Source organism: Pundamilia nyererei, unplaced genomic scaffold, assembly GCF_000239375.1.
Source record: "Pundamilia nyererei isolate P.nyererei 1_Seehausen unplaced genomic scaffold, PunNye1.0 scaffold00118, whole genome shotgun sequence".
In the NCBI taxonomy this organism is placed as follows: Eukaryota; Metazoa; Chordata; class Actinopteri; order Cichliformes; family Cichlidae; genus Pundamilia; species Pundamilia nyererei.
The window spans coordinates 1,085,897-1,110,618 of record NW_005187519.1 but is presented as its reverse complement, the minus strand read 5'-3'; the positions used below and the strand labels follow the sequence as shown (position 1 = coordinate 1,110,618).

The following is a 24,722-nucleotide window of genomic DNA, read 5'->3' as shown; positions in this document are numbered from 1 at the left end:
TGGTAAATCCACTAAATTGCTGAAATGTGATTGGCTGATTAAATAAAAATATAAAACACAACCAGACCCTAACTTTAGCTTAGCAGAGAAAATTGGTTTAGTTTTAAGCTTTTATTTGCAAATTTCCTCCCTAGTGCAGTATTGGCTATTTATAAGTGTTTGTAGGTTTTCATTTAGTTAAGGGTAGCGTAGTAATTATACTTCCCTTCTATTTATTATGAAAATTGTCTATATACCATATTCACATGGCACCTCCTTCTTTGAACATATCATAAAAGTGCATTTGCAAACACAGCTAAAAGCAAGCAGGAAGGTCAGTTTAGTTTCAGTGTCCTTCTTCTGTAACTTCTTTGAATGACTCTGTGAATCTTTGTGAATCTCTGTGAATCTTTATACACCCTGAATGTGTGTGTCTGTGCAGTAACATTGAGTGAATGCCCTTGCATCGTTCCCTGTTCTACCCATTGGTGTGCATGCATACATAATCCCAGTGTAGTTACCCGATTTATAGATTTACCTCTTTATTACCATACATGATGATGTTCATGTCAGTGTTTTTTTATTTGTGTGTTTTCAGGGAACTGGTTGAAGCGCTCCTCTCTCTCTGGACTGACTGACGGCGTCGAGGACTTGCTGGATATCAGCTCGGTGGATCGGCTCTCCTTCATACGTCAGAGTTCAAAGGTCAGCTCGCCGCCACTGAAAGCCACCATAGTGTGTCGCAGCTTTTCTAATCAGCCGTCCTTTTGAGCAAACAGAGGTTTGATTTGGTCTACGTTGCAGCTGATATGCGCGGATGTGTTTATGTGTGTTTAGGTGAAGTTCACTAGTGCAGTGAAGCTGTCTGAAGGTGGCGCTGTAGGGCCGGAGTACGGCAGGGACGAGGAGGAGAATTTCTTCAAGCGGCTCGGTAAATGGAGGTCTGGCAGGAGGAATCCATCCAAGCTTCACCACACAGAAGAGAAAGATGGTAGACCCCCCCCACCCTGGGGTGCCCCCCTCGCCCACCCCATGCCCCCATCGTTCTTTGTCTGTTCCTCTCTTCTTCTGTCCTCGCCTCTGTTTGTCGCTGGTGGTGTCGTGTTTTGTTTGGCCTCGCAAGTCGTGGTCTTTTGACAGTGCTGCCGTCCACCATTCTCCATGTCAGCCTTGCCAGATAGCTGCCTGCTACGCTCTTTTAATCCAGATGGGTGAATTTTCAACCCATCAGTGTCAATTCAAAGTGATCATTTTCTGGAAGGCCTGCCAAAAAAACCCCCCCAAAACTAAAGCTAATATAAAACAACAGGGGAAGGGGAAATGGACTCGATGTTTTATTTTCTCACTATTTTCTCACTGATAAACTTGGCGACGTTTACCGAGGTCAGAGGCAGACAGCTGCTTCTATAGGACACTTAATCTTCTGTGGCTGTAAGGATCGCCCCCTTAAAAGAATGCAGTGTGCAGTTTTCACACCGGCTCTGCTTTTCACACCCTGAAGGTACTTGTGTCTCTCTTTTGTACTGTTGATGAGTCAAAGGCATATGCCAAAAAGATCAGCCAAAAGTTCTCTAGAGTTACATGATATGAATCACTGGCCTCATTTCCCCCTATACTACTGACTACAGTTCAGGATGCCTTTGCTGCCTCTACTTTTTCATGCTAGTGAATTAACACTTTTTGATTGCTTGAACAGCCCTTTGAAAGTCATTTTTGTAATTGCTATAAACAAAAAACATCAGACTATCCAACAGCTAAGAGATTTCTTTGTTCCTTTACAGCATGGAAAAATTACCTTAAACACAACTAATATGTAGCTTTATGCAAACGTCTTGAGTCATCCTTTATTTCTTTTATATTTTGCTTCCAAGTAGCCAGACTATTAAAGCAATAGGTCTCCAGGGTCTCTGAAGGTCTTTCAAATTGTTTCTTTGGACATTGGCTGCTTTTCACTCCTTTTCAGTCCAGTCCTTGTACCTGATCATTTTCACAGGAATGTTTTTGTTTGTTAAGACACTTAACACTGACCACACAGATGTGATGAGTCATTCAAGTATAAAAAAGAAACCTAGCTCAAGGGATAAACCAGTGTTGTGTCTACATATAATAGACAATTTAGCAAAGAACCAATTTTAAATTGTATCTTTAGTCACTTTGTTACTAACAGCCTGTCCCAAAATATGTAATTTGTCCCATGTACAAACGGAAACAAGTTGAATCTTTGAAAATGCCAGAGCAAAGTTTGACAGGCTTAAAATAGTATTTTTGTACCAACAAGGTGATTCCCAAAGAGCTATTAGCTGAAAACATTACATATCTCAGCATGGTGTGCAGTGTGTCCTTAAAAAAATTGAGGAAACTGGACAAATGGATGAAAAATCTACAGCAGATAAATATATAACTAAAAACTAAGAAAAAATTCATTAAAAACCTGACAAAGGACAATTTTTAAGCATGACAATGATTCCAAGCGCGCTACCAATGCAGCAACATACCTGAATAGAAAAACACACAGTGAAACGTCTTGGATCATGGTCCAGAACCCGGACCGACCAACATCCAGAGAAGAGCTCTGAATGTCCTTCCTTTAAAAGTTCCAATAAATCACTTCATTTATTTCCCATTTTCCTAGCAAGACATAAAGAAACGAGGGATGACTCAAGACTTTTTTCACAATACTCTAACACATTGTAAAAAATGGTATCTCAGTAAAATAAAATACAATATAGCTAGCAACTAGCTTAAAATAAATATTATAATTACATTCGGATATATGTCTACTCATGACATTGTAGATTTCTGAACAATGTCTGAGCAAAAGCTGTGAAAAGTTGTGTCTGTGATTTGCCACAAAAACCCTAAAGCCAGACATTTATATGTGCTGAAACCAAACTTCTTACTTCCAAAGACAGTTTTAGCTCTATAATAATAAGAAATTTAAAGCATTTCATTTATCCCGATAGGTCTACATTCCCTTCTCTCCAACTGTGCACGTCCTGTTCTGTCCAGCATTGGTTCCTCTCCTCTGCTTTTTCACCCAAAGGTGAAAAAAGAGGACGGGCGGTGTCTCACAACAACTCATGTCTATGAAACCATCTTTCTGCTGTGGAGCGTGTCTCTGTGCTACGTCAAGCATGACGCTGTCAGTGCTCTCTCCGTCTCTTCTGTGGTGACGTCTGGTGGTATTTCCAGTGCTGGAGTGTTGGTGATTAAACACAATGGGCCACATACAGCTTTCCTCTGTGCGGCTGTGGTTACGCCTGACATTTCAATGAGATTTGTAGGTCCTTTTAGAAAGATGCCGGAGAAAAGTGCCTGAAAATATCTTTGGCCCTTAAATTCATCTTGTTTTTTGTGACTATTCTTATACGATTGAAAATTCAGGTGTAACCCCTGCCGATGGCTGTGTGTCATCTCTCACTCAGCTTCATCTGTCAGCTCAGTGCTATTTGTTAAATGTCCTGGATGGTGATGTTGCTTCATGCAATTTCTATGTCTAACCTTTATTGTGCAAACAAGCGAGTCTATAACGAGAACTCTTCTTCAAACGGCTTTTGTTATACCTCTTCCCTTGTGGTCCTCACGCTGTCCTTCAGGACCTCACGGTTTCCAGGAGCGTCTCGCAGCCAGCCAGGAGGCCATGAAGAACAAGAATGTAGTGAATCTGGGCGCCATCCGACAGGGTATGAAACGCTTCCAGTTTCTCCTGAACTGCTGCGAGCCGGGAACCATACCAGATGCCTCCATCCTCGCCGCTGCTCTGGACCTCGTGCGTTTCACTTTGGAGAAAATAATGAAAGAGTAAAGATGTCGCTGTTAGCTTTCAAAGGCTATCACCTATTTATTTCTCTGTTCTTCTAGGAAGCCCCAGTTGTGGCCAGGGCCTCCCTTTTCCTGGAATGTGCCAGATTTGTCCACCGGTGTAATCGTGGCAACTGGCCCGAATGGATGAAGGGCCACCACGTAAACATCACCAAGAGAGGGCTGTCCAGGGGCCGATCGCCTATTGTGGGCAATAAAAGAAACCAGAAGCTCCAGTGGAACGCTGCTAAGCATTTCTGCCAGTGGGGAGACGTGAGTTAAATGTGTCGAAGATTGTTTATGGTTACAGTTTATAAAAAGGCTTCATTAACTGTAAACGTGTTAAATCTGCTCAGGCGATTGGCACGAGGCTCAGCGAACTCTGCCACTCGGACAGTGAGAGCCCCGCCAACATCCTGGGTTATATTTACGATGAAGAGACCAAACGCAGGATGAGGAAAGAAGACGAGGAAGAAGACTATTTAGATGACAGTGAGTCAAAACAGTGTCTGTTACTTGTTTTTCTTCTATTTACAGGTTTCCACTCGGCCAGATCGTCTCTATCGTGCTGTGCAGATATAACACAGATGTAGCGTCTCATGAGACGTGGTGACCCAAAAAGGCCTTGCTGCTGTTTTAGCTTGTCTGAGTGGTGTCAGCTACTGCATGGCAGAAATCACATTGCTGAGGCCTGCAAACCAATGCAGTCCTCCAAATAAGAAGCACATAAAAACTCAAACCATTACTCTCATTCATTTGTTTTCTCATGACTTGAATTCTACATTTTCATCTGTTTCCCTATGTAAGGGATTGGACAATAGGATGTTAAATAAATGAGGTTTTTTTAATGATAACTTGTATCATCATTAAAAATATTTACCTCATAATGGTCCATTTGCAGCTTTAGATCATCAGGTGCACCTCATTGTGCATTTGTGTGGTGTTGAATTAATCAGAAGAAGATGATTTCGCATGAACGTCCACTCAAATTGGAAAATAAAAAGTCTGCACTTGCCAAGCTGTTGATGTCACACTTAAAAACATGCTGCATGAAAGTAATAAGATCACAGTATTGTGCGTTTTATTGTGTGTACTTTGAAAAAAAAATCTTAAATTAAAATTTAGTTTCTACAACTTTTAGGTTGTCAGAACAAAAAAGATGTTCTAGCCACATTTAGATATTTTATCTTATCTGTTCTGACTCCAAAGACACGGTCAATCCTACAAAATGTGGCTGCCCCTTCGCACTGAAGATGGCCGCTTGCCAGCTGTTGTTGGAGATCACCACTTTCCTGCGAGAGACCTTCCCCTGCTTACCACGACCGCGCACCGAACCGCTTGTGGTCAGTAGTGAAATCAAAATCCAAAAAGGTAAATCTGATGTGAATAGCGATGAGAATTTGATTTCTACTTATTTTGTCTGCAGGATCTAGACAGCTGCCGCCTGCGTCTGGACCCAGAGCTCGGCCGCCATCGCTACGAGAGGAAGATCAGCTTTGCGGGCATCCTCGACGACGAAGACGGGCACGATTCCCTCAACAGCAGCAGCCACACTCTGAAGTCTGACACCACCTGTGATGATAAGAAGACCCAGGAGGCTCAGGGTGAGACTCGGTGTCATCCAGATTGGTTAACGCAGCTGATTACCGCTCCGTATTTACTCACTGCTCATTGTTGATTGTAGACAATCTCTCCCCACTCCCCTGCTCTCCAGCACCAGTGCGGAAGATTCGTATCGGAGGCTCGCGCCTGCTTCAGATCAAAGGAGCCCGCAGTTTTCGTGTGAAGAAGGTTGGCTCGCTGTCTTCGATACGCAGAGCGGGGAGTCTGAAGAGCACCAAGCTGTCTCGGCAGGACTCTGAGTCTGAGAACGAAGAAGGCCTGCTGTCACAAACGCAGAGCAGGGACACAGTTACTGACATCGGTATGATGTAACTGAAACTCCTGGAAAGAACATAATTTCATTTATTATTGTGTAATATTCAAAGGAAATGACAGTACACTGTAAAAAATAAAAACTGTAAAACACAGTTACAGGTTTTTCATGTTATTTTACATCAGACCTGCCAATTAACAGTCGATTTTTTCTCATATCATTGGTATTTCATGTACTTTAAAATAACAGGAGAATTCTGTAAAATATATAGGGGAAAATGTGTTAAGTTAAAGACTTATTTACAGTGTATGTTAACATTAGTTTACTTTTGCAGTATTGTTTTTGCCAGATCCTGTTAGAGAGTGAAAAAAACACTATAAGTATTCTGCACAGGGAAAAGAAACTGTTCTCCATCGTGAAATAAGTGGACAATTATCAGCGTCCTGTATGGGGTTGTTTGTTCTTGTTTAACATTGCAGGCAGTCCCTTCAGCACCAGTGAACCCAGCATCGAGCCAGAAGGTCAGAGCTCAGGAGGAACAGAGGACAACTACCACCGCAACATGTCCTGGCTTCACGTAAGTCTGTCGGTACACGCGGGGAGGAAAGCTGTGTGTACCTTCCCGCATACTGACCTCCTCTCTGCTCTCTCTCGGCACAGATTATGATCCTGCTGTGCAACCAGCAGAGTTTCATCTGTACCCACATAGACTTCTGCCACCCACGCTGCTACCAACACCACAGCCGCTCCTGCGCCCGTCTGGTCCGTGCCATCAAGCTCGTGTACGGGGAGACGGTGGACAGCCTGAGGGAGGACAGCGCCTCCTCTGGTAACATCGGAGGACGTGTGAAGAAAAACAAAGAGGTGGAATTGACAGGCTGTTCTTCTGGATGAATAACCTAAATATGTGTGTTTTGTTAGTTTTTTAAAATCTTCGCCACTTTCTAAAGTACTATTTCCCATCAGTGTTCAGACAAGTCTTGTCTGAGGACCCCGTCCATGAAGAGAAGACCCACTGACTCCAACACAGAAGGGAAGAAGGATACAGGCATGCTCAAGTACATCCGCAATCAGGTGAATTTCTGTTTTTCTTGTTATTTTTATAATTATCACTTCCTACCTGATGTGCACCACGTTCTCAGACTGGAATCAGAGCTGCCCGTGCTGTCAATAAAGGAGACCGCACCCCAGCTTTAAGCTTTAACCAGCATTGAGATTAATGAATTTTAAAAAGAAAAAACAGTTGTGCAGAAAGAAGCTACTCAGACAGACAATCATTTTTGTATCAGGCTGCAAGTGTGGTTGATCATGCAAAGTTGTTTATTTAACATGGGAGTCTGGCCATTAGAGGAACGTCTGGCCTAGAGATTTCTATTAATGATTTTACAAAGGTGTAATATCTGTTCAAGCAACTGCTTTCTAAAGCAAATATCACATCAGCCAATCATATGGCAGCAATTCAAATCATTTAGTTCTGTAGTTGTGGTGAAGACAACCTACTGAAGTTAAAACAAAGCATCAGAGTTGAGGTGAAAATTGATTTAAGTGACTTTGAATGTGACACAGTGGTTGGTCTGAGTATTTCGGAAACTGCTGCCAAAATACAATTTGCAGAATTGTAAAATATACTACCAGTGGCACAGAAATTGCCTGCAAGCTATACAGAAGCACCAGCAGAAGACCACACCGGGTGCCATTCCTGTGAAATAAGAACAGGAAAACCGAGGCTATAATTCATAAAAGCTACCAAGATTTGGGCAATAGAAGACTGGAAAAAATGTTGACAGGTCCAGTGAGTCTTGATTTTTCATGCAACGTTCAGATGGTAGGATCAGAACATGGCAAAAACAGCATGAAGGCTAAACTGTTGTTTTAACAGTTTATCAGAGGTTTAACAGATGTTATGTGTCAAAATCTGTGAGAAATGCTTCCAGCATGAACTACTGAGGCAGTTCTGAAAGCAAAAAATGGGTCCAAAAAAAGGAAATAAAAGTTTTCTAATTGTGTTGCAGCTCTGAAAGGGACTGCTTGCACCTTTTTCAGTTTGTATACACTGTGGGTGATGTTAAGTCAAAGATAAAGTGTCTTATTACTACCTTAGCAAAGAGATTATAGATCATTTTGCAGCTTTGCACTTTCATCTTAAATGTTTGTTTTCTCATAGGTGATGAGTTTGTCACCAGCTCCTCTTTCACTGCTGATCAAAGCAGCTCCTATCTTGACTGACGACATGTACGGAGACATCCAGCCCGCAGCCTGGGAACTCCTACTCAGTGTGGATGAACATATGGCAGCCGCTGCTGGTGAGCTCATCACTGAGCTGTGGTGGTCCCCTCTTAGGTCGCTGTGCCCTTCAACGTTCACGAACGCTTTTGCCCTCAACCATGTTTCACCTTTTTCTTTCCTGCCCTTTTTATCTGCCCCCTTCCAGCTGCCTTGTTCCTCCTGTGCGCCGTAAAGGTCCCTGATGCAGTGACCGAAATGATGATGGCAGAGTTCCAGCACCCTGAGGCCTGCCAGCGCATTAACTCCATCCTGAAGTTTTACACTCTGTGGCGTTTTCGCTACCAAGTGTGGCCTCGCATGGAGGAAGGAGCCCAGCAGATCTTTAAGGTAGTTCAGCTGAGTTCAGTTTTATTTATAAAGCACCAAATCACTAAAACCTCAAGACCCTTTATATTTTTAAGGTAATATCCCAATCAACCAATGTCCAAGAAGATCTCCCTTTAAAGAGGAAAAAACCTCCAGCCGAGCCAGGCTCAGGGAAAGGCAACCATCTTCTGTGACTGGTTGGGGGTGAGGGGACAAAGACAGGATAAAAGACATGATGTGAAAGAAAGACAGAGATTATAGTATATATAAGAGAAATGTGCTCTCTCATTCTAGTCCCTGTCAGTACTGTTGCTGCAATGTTTTAGATATACTGAAGACTTTTCAGGGAGTTTTAGGACATCCTGTTTATAATGAATTACAGTAGTCCAAGTTTTTCAGCATCACCGTGAGACAGGATGTTAAGATGATGTGCAAATATAAGAAAGCAGTCATGTGTGTTTATTTAAAATGTGCACTGAAGAACATATCCACATATCCATATAAACAACTCCAAGGTAAAGCCACGGTAAAGCCATCCAGAGTAAACATCTGGTTAGATACCACATTTCTAATATTTTCAGGGCTGAGTACAGTAACCTCCGTTTTAGCTAACTTTAGAAGCAGAAGATTAGAAGTCTTTAAGACATTCTCATAGTTTAGCTAACTATGGATGTGTTATCTGGATTCATTGATAGGAAGTTTGGTGTCATCTGCATAGCGATGAAAATGTATGTTATGCCTTCTGATGATACTCCCTAAGGGAAGCATGTATAATGTAAACAGAAGTGGTCCTAGCACAGAACCCTGTGGAACCCCATACTTAACCTTAATGTGACGAGGACTCTCCATTTACATGAACAAATTGGAATAGATTGTTTGCATTTTTAGCGTCCACAAAAGAGAGAGCGCAGAAGGGCATTCACTGTGTTTACTAAATTTGGTGTACTTCTCTTTCAGATCCCTCCACCCAGCATTAACTTCACTCTCCCTTCTCCAATACTGGGCATGCCCTGTGTCCCCATATTTGACCCTCCCTGGGTGCCCCAGAACACTGGCAGCGTCCAGGATCCAATCAACGAAGACCAGTCTGTAAGTTTGAGCCCTATTCTAAAAGGCACAAATCTACTTGTATTACTATCAGAAACAGCTTTTAGAGTTTATCTTTTTAATTAAAGTGACAGAGAAGGTTTTTTAAACACCACTGGAGTTCAGTGAGAGTTTTCCTAAGCTTGTGAACCCTGTAAAAATAGGCCAGTTTATAATTTAACTATTTTTTAATCCCACTTAACTCCACAATCCACCAAAAAACAAAAGATGCACACTCTTACTGCTTTGAATATTACATTTGTTATTGCTGCAAGTTTAATGTGGAAAACTGCACCAAGAAATCTGCAAATATAAGAAAAATGTGTGAACACAGATTTCTTGGTGCCTCCTTTTAATTTCTTGTCTTTTTTAAATATTTTTTTTCATAAAGCATGAATAGAAATATGAGATTTTAATGAGCGAGCACATGTTCTATAATTTAATCGACTGTCTTTGTTTTTAGTACCCCACATTAATTCAGTCAGTCCATGCCATAGTAAGTTGGTATTTCTGTCCGGGTGTTTGTGCTGCTGATGCATCTTGTTACCTCAGACCATTAAAGACAGAAGGGGAAGCGACCTTTTAGGTTTTTCATCACGGACCAGAAGCTGGGGGGCGGTTTCATGGGTCATCTTGGATAGTTGCATCTTGATCAGGGACACACACAATCCACATATTTAAAAAGAGTCTTCCGGCACATGCTTTGATTGTTAAGGAGAAAATAACAGCATGCATCGGGCATACAGACATGTTGTGTGTGTCGTGCTGTTGATGCATGGTCATTGGATGAGAATGACTTTGCTGTGTTTGTTTTTCATATCATGGCTGTTTTAGATTTGTTTGTGCGAATGCTGTGAGGCAATTACTGTGCACAAGATACAGTAAATTCTCCATCTTCCAGTCTGAACACATTTATTGTTTATCGTGATTGAAATTGCTCCTATTCTATACGTCTACACTGCAGCGTGCTTCATAATGCTCAGGACGGCATTTTAGAGCATGAGATCGGTGTGCTGGAGGAGAGTTACTGTATTAATGTGTTGTCCAGTTGCTCCTCAGAAGCCTATTGTAGCTGTGCACACACATTCCTGAAAGATTTAAAGTGCTAATTTGTGCATTCCCCCCGCCCCCTGCCCCCGATTCTGAACCTCCTACAATTTCTACACCCGCTGCTCTACCTCTGTGCTATTTGATCCTCGCCCCCTCCTTTTTAGAAATCCTTCTCTGCGCGGGCGGTGTCGCGCTCCCACCAGCGAGCCGAGCACATCCTCAAGAACCTGCAGCAGGAGGAGGAGAAGCGGCGTCTGGGCCGCGAGGCCAGCATCATCACAGCCATCCCTGTGGCTCAGGAGGCCTGCTACGAACCCACATGCAGCCCTCCACCCGAGCAAGAGGAGGAAGGTGGGGCCGCCAGGCGTATGAGCACTTGTGTTTTATACAAGAAAAACCTCGAGAGGTGGAAAACAGCGAGCACAGAAGTTCCTCCAGTGGCCAAATGAGAGTTATTTCAAAACAGAGTCGACCCTCTTGTGTTAACAGCATTAAAAAGCTTTCTGCAGACTGGTGCAAAAACTGTGTTAGCCTTTTGGATTGATTATCCCTTTTCTCCATCTTAAAAACTGGTTGGCAATGTGACGTCATGTGCACATTACTCAAGAAATGCAGAGAAATGTGAAATCGAATTCAAAGAAGGTGCTGCACCTAAAACCTCCTTGTGAATGCTTTGGTTGCCACAGTTGCCTGTAGTTTTTGATGTTTCTCTGCAAGTACTTGTTAACTACTAGCTGAGCAGTAGTACAACGAATGACGAATGAATAAAGTTTGCCTTCAAAGTAAAAGCTGTACCTTAGTACTACAACCAACATGTTTTAAAGGGCACAACTTTTGCTTTGAAGGCGAACAGCCTCCATTCCAGGTTTCATTGGACTTTTCAGTTTTACTACAGCTCAGAAAGCACAGTCTATAAAAGATTGTTATTCTGCAGCAATATGTTAGCGACCATATTAATCACAAGGAAGTCTTTGTATTTCGGTTTGCAACTGCGTATTTTTTCCTAGCAACCAGTGGTTGCCAGTGGGGTTGCTCTCTGGTAAGTAGGCCTGTGTGACTCAAGGTTAAGCAATTGTTTTCCCAGCATTTTTTGGTTGGAGACCAACCTCTAGGTCATGTGTCTGCAAAACCCACGTCACCGCTATCACTGACTGGCGGCCTTCAGACAGAATGCAGGTTTAAGGCACTTCTGCACTGGTGTTATTGTTCTGACCCAGAAGCTGAGTTGATGATTTGTACTGTCTATGGTTAACTGACAGGTGTCCAATATAGGTAGATGGCAGCTGCTAGGTCTCGTCCACTACTTCAAGCCATTAGACTAAACCTCTTTATGATTTGTGTGCTTTCAGTGCCTTTTAGAGCATTTTTAATGGATTATCTGAGTAATACTCCAGCTTTCTACAGACCATCCTGATGGTTTGTGCTTCAGTTTTGATGAGTGAAATACTGAGTTGCACCCATACAGTTTAGGGATGCAGCTGATAAGTTGGCACTCCAAGAAAAACAATATGGCTATAACACACTAACATTTAAGCTCCAAAACCAGTGGGTAATGTAATGATGGCCACATCCACGTTTTCCACCTTTTATACAGCCGTAATAGTTTTGAAAGCCAGAAGTGACCATATTTAGATGAAAGGGGGAGTGCTAACATGAGCACGCTTGGTTACTAAGCTACATTCGTAAAGATGATTCGTAAAGTCAAAACTGTGTTTTTACGAAGGGTAAAACTATTCTCAGAGCCCAAAAGCATTTTTTGCACAATACTGTAAACATGCTTTTTAATGCTTTAAGTATGTAGATGTTAAACATGGGTGCTTATAGTGGTTGACTCACACTTGGACTCAGCCTCATGTGCTCATTAGAGGAACTGCAAACTTTGGCACTTGCTTGTTGGATTCATATTTCAGCCCTGCAGGTTGCCACATTAGCACACAGTGTTTTGACTCTGCATAGCTCTTTACCCTGATAGCATGTTGTTTTCCCCCCTGTACCTCTACTGGTTATGTTTGGCATTGATCCTGCCAGCAGAAGAAGTGGTGAACCTGGCATCACGACGTCTGTCTGTCAGCCCATCCTGCGCCTCCAGCAACTCCCACAGGAACTACTCTTTCCGCCGGGGCTCTGTATGGTCTGTCCGCTCGCTGGCCAGTGCTGAAGGTAGAAAAATGTCAGAAACAAATGAATTTAAACTTTTTATATAAAACTTGCTCTTTACAAATTCTTTTTTTTTTTGCCAGATGAAGAAAACACAACAGAACACACACCCACTCACCACATGCTACAGCCGCCTCAAGCTGTCTTCCCAGCATGCATCTGTGCTGCCGTCCTACCAATAGTGCACCTCATGGAAGACGGCGAAGTTAGAGAGGATGGCGTGGCTGGTAGCTGTCACTACACAAAAAAATGAATTTGCATCAAAACTTTTGTGATTTTTTTTTTTTGGTTATTTATGCAAAAATGTTTCCTCAGTGAGTGCTGTTGCCCAGCAAATCCTCTGGAACTGCCTCATTGAAGATCCAGCTCTCGTTCTCCGCCACTTCCTGGAAAAGCTGACAGTTAGCAACAGACAGGTAGGCAAACACCTGCGGACAGATGTGGGAAAAAGACTCGCAATGAGTTTTTTATTGTTTGTCCATTTGTTTGGTTTTTGCACCAGGACGAGCTGATGTACATGCTTAGGAAGCTCCTGCTCAACATTGGAGATCTGCCAGCCCAGACCTCTCACATCCTTTTTAACTACCTGGTGGGTCACCAGCTACCTTCACCTGTACCTTTATATTTGTCATCAGTTCTGTTTATTCTCCTCATCATCATTTCTCCTCCTTTAAGGTGGGCCTGATCATGTATTTTGTGCGGACTCCCTGTGAATGGGGCATGGACGCCATCTCGGCCACGCTGACCTTCCTCTGGGAGGTGGTCGGCTACGTGGAGGGGCTCTTCTTTAAAGACCTGAAGCAGACCATGAAGAAAGAGCAGTGTGAGGTCAAACTGCTGGTCACAGCATCAATGCCAGGTGAGTGCTAAATACTGCAGACATTCTCCACCATTCTCCACCAGAATCCACCAGTTAGCTCTGACGCTCCAGTTTGTGGAGCACTTTATAAACGATGACTTTGTGGTGCAGAGGGTGTTTGATGCACAGGTGCCACCTCTGTATTTGATCTTTGTTTAGACCGTCCACCGATCTGGCAAAACAGACCAAGGTAGGACCGATAGACCAGCTGAGATACCCACAATGTCTGATCAGCACCGTGTTATTTAATATTAAGTTGCATTTTTACTGGGGTGGCCACATAGTGAAGTGGGTTCTTGGCAAATGAGAGGCTGCAGGTTCAGCACCAGCCGGAGACACCAATTCACTTTGAGGTTGTATTTGGCAAAAAATCTGCAAAAACAACACATGGAGAGTTACCCGCTGTGGTGATGCCCCCACTGATAAGGGAACAGCCAAATGTAGCAAGGTGTAGTTTAACCCCAGTAATATCAGGATGTGTCTTTCTTTTCCCAAGCACACCCAACCATTTTACAAGACAACAGGTTACTAAACACACATCACAACCATGTTTTTTTTAACAAAAGGGACATTATGAACCCTGATATCCATCATTAGATTCCTTTTTTCTCAATTCTAGTCTGAAGTGGTTCATTCACTGAGATAAGGTAGTCAACTTGAGCATTTCCACAGCTATATACCAACAGCATTTCTAAAACAAAACAAAGATAAAAGGTAAAAGTATAAAAAGCGTTTTTTCCTAAGACAAAAAGCAAACTTCTGTTTCTGGCCTCTAGCTTTATTCAAACAAGTCTCATACTGACAGAGAAAGACCCTTATGGTCACTCTTTTTGTTGTTGTTTTAATTTTAATGTTCAATAACAGAAATCAACAATATGTCACAAAATGTAAATATTTTCATGCATTTTGTTGCTGCAGGAACCAAAACGCTGGTGGTGCACGGGCAGAATGAATGTGACATCCCAACCCAGCTACCAGTCCACGAAGACACTCAGTTTGAAGCCCTGCTAAAGGTAAAAACTCTCATCTCAGTCAATCACACACACAGTGAGGCAAGACCGAGGAGGCTTATCACTGTAATTAAATTCAAATCATGCTGGGCGAGCGTGTGCTAAATGCATAAAATTTAAAATTGTAATTCAGCCTGAGTAAACTAATCAGCCATCTCCTTTTTCTCCAACCAGGAGTGTCTGGAATTTTTCAACATTCCCGAGGCCAGATCGGCACACTACTTCCTCATGGATAAACGATGGAACCTCATCCATTATTCAAAGGTGGGAACTTTTTTTTGAGAGTGAAAACATGGAATAAAACACAAGGAGAGACGAGGGCTCACAGATACACAGGGGCACACAGGAGGTAACCAAATAAGGAACATCTTAACTAAATGGGCAGGGATAGTGGGCAGGGATAGCTCAGTAGGTAGAGTGGTGGCACCATGATCGGAAGGTCGGTGGTTCGACTCCACTGAATGGCTACCCTGAGGTACCCCTGAGCAAGGTACCGTCCCTACACACTGCTCCCCGGGCGCTGCATTGGTGGCTGCCCACTGCTTCACTGGGTGAATGGGTTAAATGTAGAGGAACTATTTCCCTACGGGGACTAACACGCACACTTTACTTTACTTTAAATAACCTAGGAACCAAGGCATAAATAGGGAACAAAATACAAAAAACACACAAAAACTAAGAATACTGGGCCAACATGGCCCAGGACCATGACAGAGGGGTTTTTTTGTTCACTGAAAAAAGCAACAACTATTTAAAAGCACTAAATTATCTGAAGTCAAGTCAAGACCTATTTTCATTAATCATCCATAATAGTTCATATGTATGTTGGTGTTGGTCGGTCTTGCTCTGTGCAGATTAGAAAGGTCAGACCAGTGCTTTTGAGTCACATCTGTTCCACTGTACCTCTGGCATTGAATTTCATTTTAAACATAGAGATATTTAGTGTAATTATTTTTCTCTCTATCCTTCAGACATATGTTAGAGACATCTACCCGTTCCGAAGGTCAGTCTCTCCTCAGCTCAACCTGGTCCACATGTTGCCTGAGAAAGGACAGGAGCTCATCCAGAAACAGGTAAGGTTGGAAATGTGAAAATTAAATCAGCCCCTAAACAGCGTCCTGCATCAGGAAAATCATAGTCTGAATTTTTGTTTTCAGGTGTTTTCCCGTAAACTAGAAGAAGTCGGTCGAGTCCTCTTCCTCATCTCCCTCACACAACACATGCCAGCTGTGCACAAGCAGTCCCACGTCTCCCTGCTGCAGGAGGACCTGCTTCGCCTGCCCTCCTTCCCCCGCACCGCCATCGATGCAGAGTTCTCCCTCTTTAATGAGCCTCAAGGTGAGAAAAAGACTAACAGCTTAATAAACTTGAGTATAGCTCCTACTGTTTATTTTAGGGTAATGAATCCTGCTTTGCTCCGCCTTCCAGGAAAAGAGCTGTTTGGCTTGGACACTCTCCACAAGGTGTTGTGGATCAAACTGCTGGAGGAAATGTTTCTGGGCATGCCCAGTGAGTACCCGTGGGGCGATGAGATGATGCTGTTCCTTAACGTCTTCAACGGGGCCCTTCTGCTGCATCCCGAGGACAGCTCCCTGCTGAGGCAGTACACGGCGACCGCCATCAACACCGCCGTTCACTTTAACCATCTGTTCTCCCTGAGCGGGTACCAGTGGATGCTGCCAACCATGCTGCAGGTATGCTTACCTGTGCACACTTAACTGAGCCTAGACAGTGAGTGGAGGAAGAACAGTTGGCTCCGAATTCCAGTTTCGCAGTAATTTACATTTCCCATCCCCTCTCCCTGTTCTGCTGTGACAGGTCTATGCAGACTACGAGAGCAACCCTCTTCTGAGGCAGGGCATTGAGTTTTGCTGCCGGCAGTTTTACATCCTCCATCGAAAACCCTTTATCCTGCAGCTGTTTGCCAGCGTTGCTCCGCTGCTCGAGTTCACAGTAAGACTTTCGGACTCATTCAAATGAATCTGCAGTCGGTCAGCACCACTGCGAGTTCTTCGTCTCCTTTGATGCATTTCTCTCTTCTTATCCATCTCAGACCAGCACCAGTACCGGTCTTTCTAAAGGAGTTTCGGCCCAGTGTCTGTTCGACCTGCTGGTCTCTCTAGAAGGTGAAACCCAGGATGCCCTGGATGCTCTGGAGCTGGTCAAAGCTGAGAAGCCTCTACGCTCTCTGGGTAAACTGTCAATTTTACTGGCTCCAGACAAAGCTGCCGTAGGTATCAACATATGGATTTAGTCGGAGAGTAGAGGCTTGGTAAAGAAGTCCAGAAACTCAGACTGATGCCCAAATTCATTAAACCTCTTATTTCAAATAAGTCTGTAAAGGAAGCCTCATAAATTCAACTGTTAGTCTAACATTACTGTTGGACTAGTTTGACTGTACTCTGTATATGTCACAGATTTCTGTTATGGTAATGAGGACCTGACCTTTTCTATCAGCGAGGCCATCAAGCTGTGCGTCACTGTGGTTGCATATGCCCCCGAATCCTTCAGGAGGTATCAATAAAAACATCGAGGCGTCTTTCTCTGTCAGTTGCTTTCTGTCCTCATACTATCCATGCTTCCCTCTCCAGTCTCCAGATGCTGATGGTGCTGGAGGCCTTGGTTCCCTGCTACCTCCAGAAACTGAAGAGCAACACAGTTACGATGGAGTCTGCTTCGGCTGCCAGAGATGAGATTGCGGCCATCGCTGCCCTAGCTACGTCTCTGCAGGCCCTGCTCTACAGCTCTGAAACCCTCACAAGGTTTGTCTCTTACCAATGCAGACACAACTGAGTCTAGATTTGCTTTTAGCTCCTCTTAGTTGTTGTCATCTGATCGTCCACAGGCCCATGACGGCTCCCCAGATGTCTCGCTGTGATCAGGGCCACAAGGGCGGCACTACAGCTAATCACGCCATGTCCGGAGGGGTCAACACCAGGTCAGAACTTTAACTCTCACCTGTCTCAGAATAGATGACTATAGTGCAGTTTGGGAGTTTGAAAACCAAGACTGAGGAGATCTTTGTATTGTCAGGGACAATCTTCACCTGCTGGAGGAGGGCCAGGGCATGCCAAGGGAGGAGCTGGACGAGCGCATTGCCAGGGAGGAGTTCCGCCGTCCACGGGAGTCCCTGTTGAACATCTGCACCGAGTTTTACAAACACTGCGGGCCACGGCTCAAAATCCTGCAGAACGTTGCAGGCGAGCCGCGGGTCACAGCTCTGGAGCTACTGGACATCAAGTCCCACATGAGGTGTGCGATGAAATGGCAGCTGATTTTAGTTACAGTGTGTAAATTTGTCAAATTATTTAGTTTTCTTACCCATTGAGATTCAAGTGCATAACCCTAACTACAGTGGCTGCTATAGGACAAACATGTTTCAGTCAGCCAAGAGAGATGAAATACAAACAGTTCAGTATCTGTGTTTCCACTAATGTTTGGATCAAATTCAAATCCACCCTGGAGTTTTTCCCTGTCACTCCACTGTTTACCTCAGCTGTCAATGCAGACTGAGAAGCATCCAGCTTCATTTACTCTGAAGGAGGCTGTAAAACTTTGTGAAGGGAGTCCAAAATGAGTCGATGAGTCAGTGAAGCTCACTTCTGACCAGCAGTACTGAGGTGACTTGTTAAGGATATGCTAAACTGTTATCCTCTATCAGTGAAACTTTCTTTGACGTGTATCTAACACTGTTGGTTGAAATGTATTAGATAAACTCTCATTCAGAGTGAGAATGTAATCACACTACTTGTCAGAGGGAACATGGGATTTTCAGCCTAACATTATTTGGCAGCTGTTGATGTTTAGTCAACTCGTTGTCAGCTGTCTGGAGATAGGTGCATCATGTCAGACGAGGTCAGTAGTCATTGGAGCAAGCTTAGGAATAAACAAGAATGTTTGTGCATGTTTCTGTGTGTTAGAGCTCCGACTTCAGTTCAGGAGATGAGGCTTGAGGTGAGGAGAAAGAAGATGAGATTTTATTCAGATGACTGTGACATTATTGTCTCGTTGCTTCATGCTTTTATTACATTATTGATATGAGACTGCTTCAGCTCGCTGGAAGATGTAATTACAAACTATTCTAGATATATTTAGGAGTACAGAATGCTTTTTGGTGAAATAACATAAAAATTACTAACTGTAACTTTAAGTATTTGCTGGGCATCAGCGGATTTAGTCAGAAAGTTATGACTCATTAATTCTCACCACCTACATTCTTTCACACATCCAGCACTTGATGGATAACACACAGGCTTTACTTTGTTGTGTTTAAATTACAAAATGCTTTTAGCATTTCTTATGAGTCTTATTCTGAGATTAAAGTAAGAATTCTGAGGGAAAATTATTCTGATGAAAAAGTCAGAATTCTGAGGTTAAAGTCAGAATTCTGAGGGAAAATTATTCTGGTGAAAAAGTCAGAATTCTGAGGTTAAAGTCAGAATTAAAGTGAGATTGAAGTCAGAATTCTGAGGGGGAAAAATACAGCATTCTGAGAAAAAAGTCAGAATTTTGACTGCATTCTGATTTTTTTCTCAGAATTCTAACTTTAATCTCAGAACTCAGACTTTTTTCTCAGAATTCTGGAAAAGAAGAAAAAAAGATATGCCCACTTTTTTTTTTTTCCAGTGGCCCTAATCCTCTTCCGTAGTGTTGAAATCTCCCAATTCTTTGAATCTTTGGGCTGAAGGAAGGACAGTACTCGGTGTATTTATGCTCAATCAACAATACTTTATTTCCATACAATTCAACACTTAAGAGCATAAGGACCATCATGATGGGGAGACATGCCTGAAGAGGGTCACCGCAAGTCTCGAAATGGTGACGTGTTACTCAGCTTCTTATAGCCGCTAGTGGCCCCCACCTAGTCGTAAAAGCCCAAACATTCACATTCTTTCTCCCTTACGGCGCCTCAGTTATGACCTCGGCTCATTGCTCCTCTGCTCTAGACACAAAGTCTCCTTCTGTTTATGATTCAGCAATAAAACATGTCAAGAACACAGTATGAGACATTCACAGCAGATCAAGGAGAGTGATGCACACTTATCTAATAAACTAATAAGTGAATATGTTCTTTTAACTCAAAAGTATAATAAGGACTAGACTACATACACAGCACACAATCTAAACGAAATGATAATATATGACCTACAGCAGTTAACATAATTCAACTATTTTAACTACAGGTGTAAGATAACATATGATAACAGAATAATCTCACAGTAGGTATCTATAGTCGATTGACTAGTGGACAATTAACTTGCTCTTATTTTGAAACTTAAGGCACTTCAAACTTGTTTTCCTTCTTGCTGTTGTGGCAATTGTTTGTTCTTAAGATATTAATTAATATTTACACGTACTATGCATTTATGCATAGTGTTATACACTATTGCAGACCGGCCCTAATTCAACTTCGGTTGATATCTCTTTGACACAATACACACATTTTGGGAATAAAGTCAGTAAAGTTGTTTCTTCACATTCCTTAGTTAATTAAAGCTGTATCCTAAAAAGCACTTGTAAGTTGAACTGAATGAATGTTTCTGCCCCCAGGCTGGCAGAGATCGCCCACGCCCTGCTGAAGCTGGCGCCCTACGACACCCTGACCATGGAGAGCCGAGGGCTGCGGCGTTACATCATGGAGATGCTGCCCATCACCGACTGGTCGTCCGAGGCCGTCCGGCCTGCCCTCATCCTCATCCTCAAGAGGCTGGACCGCATGTTCAACAAGATCCACAAGATGCCCACGCTCAGGTGCGCTCGCCCTCAGGCTTTATGCAGCAGGTCTGTTGAACACAATCCCTCTTCTTTCTCCGTCTCCCTGTGAGTGTATCGTGCTGTGCCGCTGCCGTGGTGTGTACAGTGAATAGACGGCTTCTTGGCACTGTCCTCTGTAGCGCTGCCTTCGTGGGTGCTGTACCGTAAGTGCTTCTGTGGACTGTGTTTTCCTGTCTGTGAGTTTAAATGCGTAATGGCATAAAAGTGTGTGACGATGTTTGTTCTAACAATGGATCAGTGGCAGCGTTCCTCTATGCCTGCAGTGTCCAGTCTTTGGCCATGGAAAGCAACATATAGGTGTTATGTTGTCTTTTTAGTCTTTATTTAGCTCACAATGAAGAACGAATTCTTCATCACCCTTATAGATGTGCTGCAATGCAAAAATCTTTTTTCTTTATATGCAGATTTTAAAATTTTGATGCATCTTAAAAAGTTTTTAATGCTTTAATTTAAACTTTTGTTTGCTAAGATTTTTCCACAATTCTGATTAGAATTACCAGTGTAATGATACCAATAATCAGTTATAATCTCTATTTTCAAGAAATTTCATAAAATAAATTTCTTACATAAAAACCAAGTCAAACACTAAAGCCGCAATATTTCGTCTTAAGAGCTGGAAATCAACTTCTCTGCATGTTTCAGTAAAAGTAATTCATCGTGATTGTGTCGTCTTCTACTGATTTAGACTGCTTTAAAGAATATTATGTTACTTGTACTTGAGAAGCTATAGACAAAACATCAGGCCTTCACATCTGCTGCCGTCAGAGATCGCACACATCCAAATATTTCAGGGACTTCAGTGAACTTGTCTCCTGAAAGTCCTTATTCATATGGTCAGGTATTTACTAGAGGTGGGAATCTCCAGACAGCCCACAATACAATACTATTGTAGTTTTTAAAGTTTTGCAGTATGTTGAGTATTGCGGTAATACTGCTCTAAAGTAAAAAATCAAACACACGTTTCACATAACTTTTCATTATCCTCGCCTTTCCAGTGGTCCAATCCTGCAAAAAACTGTAGAAAGAGTAAAACTATCACAGAGGTCCATTTGCATATATACATAAATGCTTAAATGTTGGTAATAAAGAGTACAGAAAAGCTTCCCTGACTGTAGACTGGAGGCAGCTAGCTGAGAGGTAACACTGCTCTGAGGCGGATCTGTTGCTGCAGTGTTTAGTTGGCTATGTTTGTGAGCTTTGCGACATTTGTTGTCTTTGATGCAATCTTTGACTTCTATGAGCTCTAAAAGTTTGAGATTTGAATATGTATTCATGCTGTGTCATTTTGTGAAATTTTATGGCAACATTGTGCCATCGTAGGGCATCATAATGAAAAAATATTGAGTGTGTTGTGCAGCTCTCTCCATGCACTTTCATCTGAAATGTTCCTTGATGTGGTTTCTTGAAGTTTCTTTTCAAAGTCAACTTTGACCTTGGGTGTTAATGTCCCCCAAGGGTTAGTATGTTGATGTGAAGTTTGAAGACGGGCCATAAAAAATAGTTGTTAACCCTCTCAAGGCAGGCGTTGCAGATTACCCCACATACATATTTTATGAGTTTTTTTACTCAGAAGTACCACTGCAGGTATTCTTTTGTGCATTAGCAACAGAAACTTAATTCGAGCCTGAGAGGGTTAATATAGGTTGTACCATATCTACCATTTTACCAACTTTGAAGGTGATATCTTGAAAACTGTCGACACTAGATTGGTTACAAACAAACAAACTCCCTTCAGGGGCAGAATTGTTTTTCCCTGTGAGCTCTTTTTTTTTTTAAACTCATGACAATGTGCTTGTATGTGGTTTCGGGGGGTGGTGGTGTGTACTTGTTTGTTCTCCAGGAGACAGGTGGAGTGGGAGGCGGCCAGTAGCCTGATCGAGGGGATCTGCCTGACCTTGCAGCGACAGCCGATCATCTCGTTCCTGCCTCACCTGCGCTCGCTTATCAACGTCTGCGTCAACCTGGTATGGGACTGCAAAGATGTTGAAAAGCAAAGTTGTTTTTCTTTTTTTTTTTAGCATTTTCTTAAGTTTTTTGGTGGGGTGGTTTGTCTGGTCTGTTGTCAGGTGATGGGTGTGGTCGGCCCCTCCAGTGTGGCGGACGGGCTGCCACTCCTCCACCTCAGCCCTTACCTGTCTCCGCCTCTGCCCTTTAGCACCGCCGTGGTCCGATTGGTTGCTCTGCAGATTCAGGTATGGCGAGATGACCCTATCAAACACCCACTCATAAAGCAGCTGCTCCGCGTGCTAATGCTAATTCCCTCGCGCTTCTCTGCAGGCCTTGAAGGAAGACTTCCCCCTCAGTCACGTGATCTCACCTTTCACCAATCAGGAAAGGCGGGAGGGGATGCTGCTCAACCTGCTCATTCCCTTCGTGTTAACTGTAGGCTCCGGGAGCAAAGGTGATTTATTGGTGCGATTGGAGGAGGAGACTTAAAACGCCAATCAGCATCTTGCTCAGGGTTTTTTGTATTTCCTGCTTTTGTTTTGTTTTCTCGATGCAGACAGCCCCCACCTGGAGCAGCCGGAGGTCTTCCTGCTCCTACAGACAGTCATCAACATCCTGCTTCCCCCTCGTATCATCTCCACATCCCGCACCAAGAACTTTATGCTTGACGCCTCTCCGGCTCACTGCTCCACGCCGGGTGACCCTGGGAAAGATCTGCGTAGGGAGGGATTAGCAGAGTCCACGAGCCAGGCTGCTTATTTAGGTACAATAGAAGAGGGGAGAACATATTATAGCTTTGCTTTGTCTTCCTCTTCTCATCCTCCTTCCTCCACAGCTCTGAAGGTGGTGCTGGTTTGCTTCGAGCGCTCGCTGGGGAACCAGTGGTATCGGCTGAGCCTGCAGGTGAAGGAGATGGCTCTGAGGAAGGTGGGCGGCTTGGCCTTCTGGGACTTCATCGACTTTATCGTCCGAACCCGGATCCCTATTTTTGTCCTGCTCAGACCCTTTATACAGTGCAAGGTAGGGGACTTCAGGAGCCTCCTGCTCCTTCAGCACTCCTGAAAAGTTTGCTGTCATCTTCCTCACTTTTCCTCCATCTTACTTTTCCAGTTGCTGACCCAGCCGGCCGATTCCCAGGAAGAGATCACAGCGCGCCACCACATCGCTGATCAGCTGGAGCGGCGCTTCATCCCACGACCTCTCTGCAAGAGCTCACTGTTTGCAGAGTTCAACAATGAGCTCAAGATCCTCAAAGAGGCTGTGCACAGCGGCTCGGGTCAGGAGCTACATACTAAAAAATTAAAGGAACAGTTCATCTAAAAATCCCATTTTATCCATCTAGTGTTTTTTGGCTTCTCGTCACACACATACTGACGTACAACATACTGCAGTCCAAATACCCTGATATAATCTGACAGGAGATGATTGCTGTGTATGTTTGTATGTTTAATTTCTTAATGGAACATGAGTATGTTTTTAAAAAATGTCCACGTAAAAGGAATCAGTAATATAGACGGATAAACAGGGTGAACTTGTCCTGTAAGTGTTTTCAAATAGAAGCTATCAACTCTGCAGTCACGTATGGCGTTTCCCACCCCACAGCATATCAGGGCAAGACATCCATCAGCACGGTGGGCACCTCCACATCAGCCTACCGCCTCAGTTTGGCCACAATGTCGCGGTCCAACACAGGCACTGGAACAGTTTGGGAGCAGGACAGCCAACCGTCACGGCAGCCCTCACAGGACACGCTCAGCCGTACCGACGAGGACGATGAAGAGAGTCAGAAACACTGTTCCCTTGTTTTCACCAGCTATTCTCACTCATTCCTGTTCACTTCCTTTAAAGTGAACTCACCACTCTACGTTCCTCTCGCTGCAGTTGACTCCATGAGCATTCCCAGCGTGGTGAGTGAGCACGAAGCCTTCATGCCCAGGGTGATGTCACAGCGCCGTTTCTCCAGCCACGCCACTGGCTCGGCGGCCTCTCAGCCCGAGGCCCCCCGCACCACCATGTTGCCCAGCCACAGGTAACATTTCCCACTGAACCTGGGAGCCACAGATAAGCACTTATGTAAAACAGTCACACCTAGTTCAGTGAAAATCTTTTTTTAATTCAATCTGTTTAGTCTTTATGGGTTAAAAAACAAACAAACAAAAAATGGTGGTTTGGTAGTTAGTTGTTAGCTGCAATATGCAAGTTGTTTTTCCTGTACTTGAAAAGTAAAGATGAAATGGTGTGAAGGCAGAAATAATCTCACTAGCCATTAAAAGGCGATGTCAGACCGAGTGAAAGGGAGAAAACAAAAGGGCTGAAAAATAGAGCTAACTGCAGATCCTGCATGATCAAACAGCCAGCTTTATAACAGGAAACAAAGGAGTAAAAAGGCCTACAGTGACCAGCTCTGTTTAACCTGCATTAAGGCACCAGTCACCTGGAAACCAGTTGTTCTGAACTATCTGTTTTCCTTGACCAGCAAATGGTTACAGGCTGTCACTAGGTCACAAAATTCCCCCCCTGTACCATCCAGTGTTTTCACCAGTCTCTCTCCAGGAGTTAACTGACATTCGTGAGTCCTTATATTAATGCT

General features: G+C 43.5%; 1 protein-coding gene across 6 annotated transcripts in view; it reads left to right on the top strand.

Moving 5' to 3' along the window:
• The window catches only part of unc80 (unc-80 homolog (C. elegans)), a 64,448-nt gene that overhangs the window by 31,839 nt on the left and 7,887 nt on the right, over window positions 1-24,722 (top strand). For 2 of the 6 annotated variants that reach the window (XM_013913169.1, XM_013913170.1), the window contains 41 exons: window positions 578-684; window positions 817-970; window positions 3,576-3,748; window positions 3,841-4,053; window positions 4,137-4,272; window positions 4,990-5,123; window positions 5,207-5,384; window positions 5,465-5,704; window positions 6,136-6,233; window positions 6,317-6,520; window positions 6,623-6,730; window positions 7,821-7,959; window positions 8,088-8,269; window positions 9,206-9,337; window positions 9,798-9,830; window positions 10,549-10,735; window positions 12,413-12,544; window positions 12,625-12,768; window positions 12,857-12,957; window positions 13,044-13,130; window positions 13,217-13,400; window positions 14,319-14,413; window positions 14,585-14,674; window positions 15,382-15,483; window positions 15,568-15,748; window positions 15,839-16,104; window positions 16,229-16,363; window positions 16,464-16,602; window positions 16,828-16,924; window positions 17,002-17,172; window positions 17,256-17,348; window positions 17,444-17,662; window positions 19,961-20,191; window positions 22,026-22,149; window positions 22,252-22,377; window positions 22,463-22,586; window positions 22,689-22,895; window positions 22,968-23,152; window positions 23,243-23,408; window positions 23,735-23,914; window positions 24,014-24,161. In XM_013913169.1, the coding sequence (XP_013768623.1) occupies window positions 578-684; window positions 817-970; window positions 3,576-3,748; window positions 3,841-4,053; window positions 4,137-4,272; window positions 4,990-5,123; window positions 5,207-5,384; window positions 5,465-5,704; window positions 6,136-6,233; window positions 6,317-6,520; window positions 6,623-6,730; window positions 7,821-7,959; window positions 8,088-8,269; window positions 9,206-9,337; window positions 9,798-9,830; window positions 10,549-10,735; window positions 12,413-12,544; window positions 12,625-12,768; window positions 12,857-12,957; window positions 13,044-13,130; window positions 13,217-13,400; window positions 14,319-14,413; window positions 14,585-14,674; window positions 15,382-15,483; window positions 15,568-15,748; window positions 15,839-16,104; window positions 16,229-16,363; window positions 16,464-16,602; window positions 16,828-16,924; window positions 17,002-17,172; window positions 17,256-17,348; window positions 17,444-17,662; window positions 19,961-20,191; window positions 22,026-22,149; window positions 22,252-22,377; window positions 22,463-22,586; window positions 22,689-22,895; window positions 22,968-23,152; window positions 23,243-23,408; window positions 23,735-23,914; window positions 24,014-24,161 (6,145 nt within the window). The remainder of the gene's footprint in view (window positions 1-577; window positions 685-816; window positions 971-3,575; window positions 3,749-3,840; window positions 4,054-4,136; window positions 4,273-4,989; window positions 5,124-5,206; window positions 5,385-5,464; window positions 5,705-6,135; window positions 6,234-6,316; window positions 6,521-6,622; window positions 6,731-7,820; window positions 7,960-8,087; window positions 8,270-9,205; window positions 9,338-9,797; window positions 9,831-10,548; window positions 10,736-12,412; window positions 12,545-12,624; window positions 12,769-12,856; window positions 12,958-13,043; window positions 13,131-13,216; window positions 13,401-14,318; window positions 14,414-14,584; window positions 14,675-15,381; window positions 15,484-15,567; window positions 15,749-15,838; window positions 16,105-16,228; window positions 16,364-16,463; window positions 16,603-16,827; window positions 16,925-17,001; window positions 17,173-17,255; window positions 17,349-17,443; window positions 17,663-19,960; window positions 20,192-22,025; window positions 22,150-22,251; window positions 22,378-22,462; window positions 22,587-22,688; window positions 22,896-22,967; window positions 23,153-23,242; window positions 23,409-23,734; window positions 23,915-24,013; window positions 24,162-24,722) is intronic. The other 4 variants (XM_013913166.1, XM_013913167.1, XM_013913171.1 and 1 more) reach the window with 4 other exon arrangements.